The sequence below is a fragment of the Tupaia chinensis genome, unplaced genomic scaffold (assembly GCF_000334495.1).
Source record: "Tupaia chinensis unplaced genomic scaffold, TupChi_1.0 Scaffold143913_1, whole genome shotgun sequence".
NCBI classification, from domain to species: domain Eukaryota; kingdom Metazoa; phylum Chordata; class Mammalia; order Scandentia; family Tupaiidae; genus Tupaia; species Tupaia belangeri.
In genome coordinates this window covers 1,857,558-1,859,051 of record NW_006203764.1, presented here as the reverse complement: position 1 = coordinate 1,859,051, position 1,494 = coordinate 1,857,558, and the positions used below count along the sequence as shown (strand labels likewise).

Here is a 1,494-nt window from a genome sequence, read left to right as displayed (position 1 = left end):
CATGATGAGGGAGGGTGTAGGGCAGTGGGAGAGTCTGAGACCACCACCTGGACCCCCCTCTGCACCAGGAAGGATGACTGTGTCCAAGATGACCTGGGAGAGAACTTCCGAACAGTGACGGCATGCCAAGGAACAGTAAGAGGTGTGCTCAGTCTTCTGGAGCGAGAACTCCAGGGAAGTCAGCTCGAGCCTGGGGAGGAAAAGAGATGGCACAAGAAGGGACATGGCCTTCTCTTTACTCTAACTGGAGACATTGCAGTTGGTTGCCAGAGGGGAAGCTGGGCAACTCTGAGAACAACAAGTGGGGCAGCCTGGGGATGGCCTTACCACCCTGGTAGGGCTCCGGCAGTGAGAATAGAAGGTGGCTGAACATGGCAGGCAGAGTGTGGGTGTTTGGTGAAGCCAGGGACCACCACAGGCTGGGACTGAGACCTGCTATCCACCTTGGGTTTACAGACAGGCCTGAAAGTTTACCATATCAGTTAGCCTGAGCCCTAAGATGAGGTGTCTCCCAGGGTCCTGCTGCCAGCACAGGGAAGGAACCTCTGGAACATTTGTTCAGAAATGAGAGAAAATTCTGACCTGGACCCACACATGTCCCCTGGGCCCTAAGACACACTCAGACAGCTTGGTGAGGATTTGCAAATCAGGCTCAGCATAGCCTTTTTTTAATGTCCTGGAGGGAGGGGCTGAGCTTGGGGGAGGAGCAGATAGACAGTTATCTCAGCATGGGGTTAAGCACTTTAGCTATGAAGAGGATAAAGTCAGAGAATTCCTCTTTGATGACTATTAGGAAGGGCCTGTTGAATCTGATAGTGTGATGGGTAGCCCAGTGACTGTCTTCCAAACTCGGGCTCCCAGCAGCTTCTGTGCCTTTCTCATCGATGGTCAGCACCGCCCTGTGCACGGCCTGGAGCGCAGAGAAGAAGAGGAACATTCTGAGGCTGTGCCGGCCCAAGTCCAGGCCCGAGCAGGGCAGATGAGGTGCCTCCTCTCTGAGGCTCATGTGGAAATTCATCCACCTGGACCTCCCTGCCCTGGGCACACCCTCCTGTAAATGCCTGGGAGCACCTGGGGCTTTCTCCTGGCTCAGCCTGTGCCCATGCAGCTGCTCCCCTGGGGTACCCTCACATCCATCTCACCCTCTTCCCTCCCAGAAGAGAAAAACCGCTGCGGAGTCCTGGACCCCGTGGCTCTCTTTACTGGGGTCCTATTTAGCTCCTTTGGACCAGGACCACATGGTGACACTCCTGGGCAGCCCACAAGCAGGCAGGCGGTGACAGCCCACAGGGCAGCCAGGCATTTTCTGGTGAAATTCAGACTCTGTGGTTTCCCAGTAATGCAAAAGACACAGGAGGTGGGGCCAGAATGTGCCTGGGGCATCTGAGCCCAAGCCCCTCTCAGGGAACAGGCCCAACTATGACCCGAGGATGAGAAGGCCAGGGTAAAGGGGAGATCGAGGCTCACTGAGAGTCTCAGGGCAGGTCCCTACTT

At 55.9% G+C, this 1,494-nt stretch overlaps 1 protein-coding gene across 1 annotated transcript in view; it reads right to left on the bottom strand.

Annotated features, from left to right (window-relative positions):
- Positions 1–632: 632 nt before the first annotated feature.
- Positions 633–1,494, bottom strand: part of LOC102475074 (putative alpha-1-antitrypsin-related protein) — a 15,979-nt gene continuing 15,117 nt past the window's right edge. Inside the window, exon 6 of the mRNA XM_006165417.1 lies at positions 633–910. Within this exon, the coding sequence (XP_006165479.1) occupies positions 719–910 (192 nt within the window). The 3' untranslated portion in view covers positions 633–718. The remainder of the gene's footprint in view (positions 911–1,494) is intronic.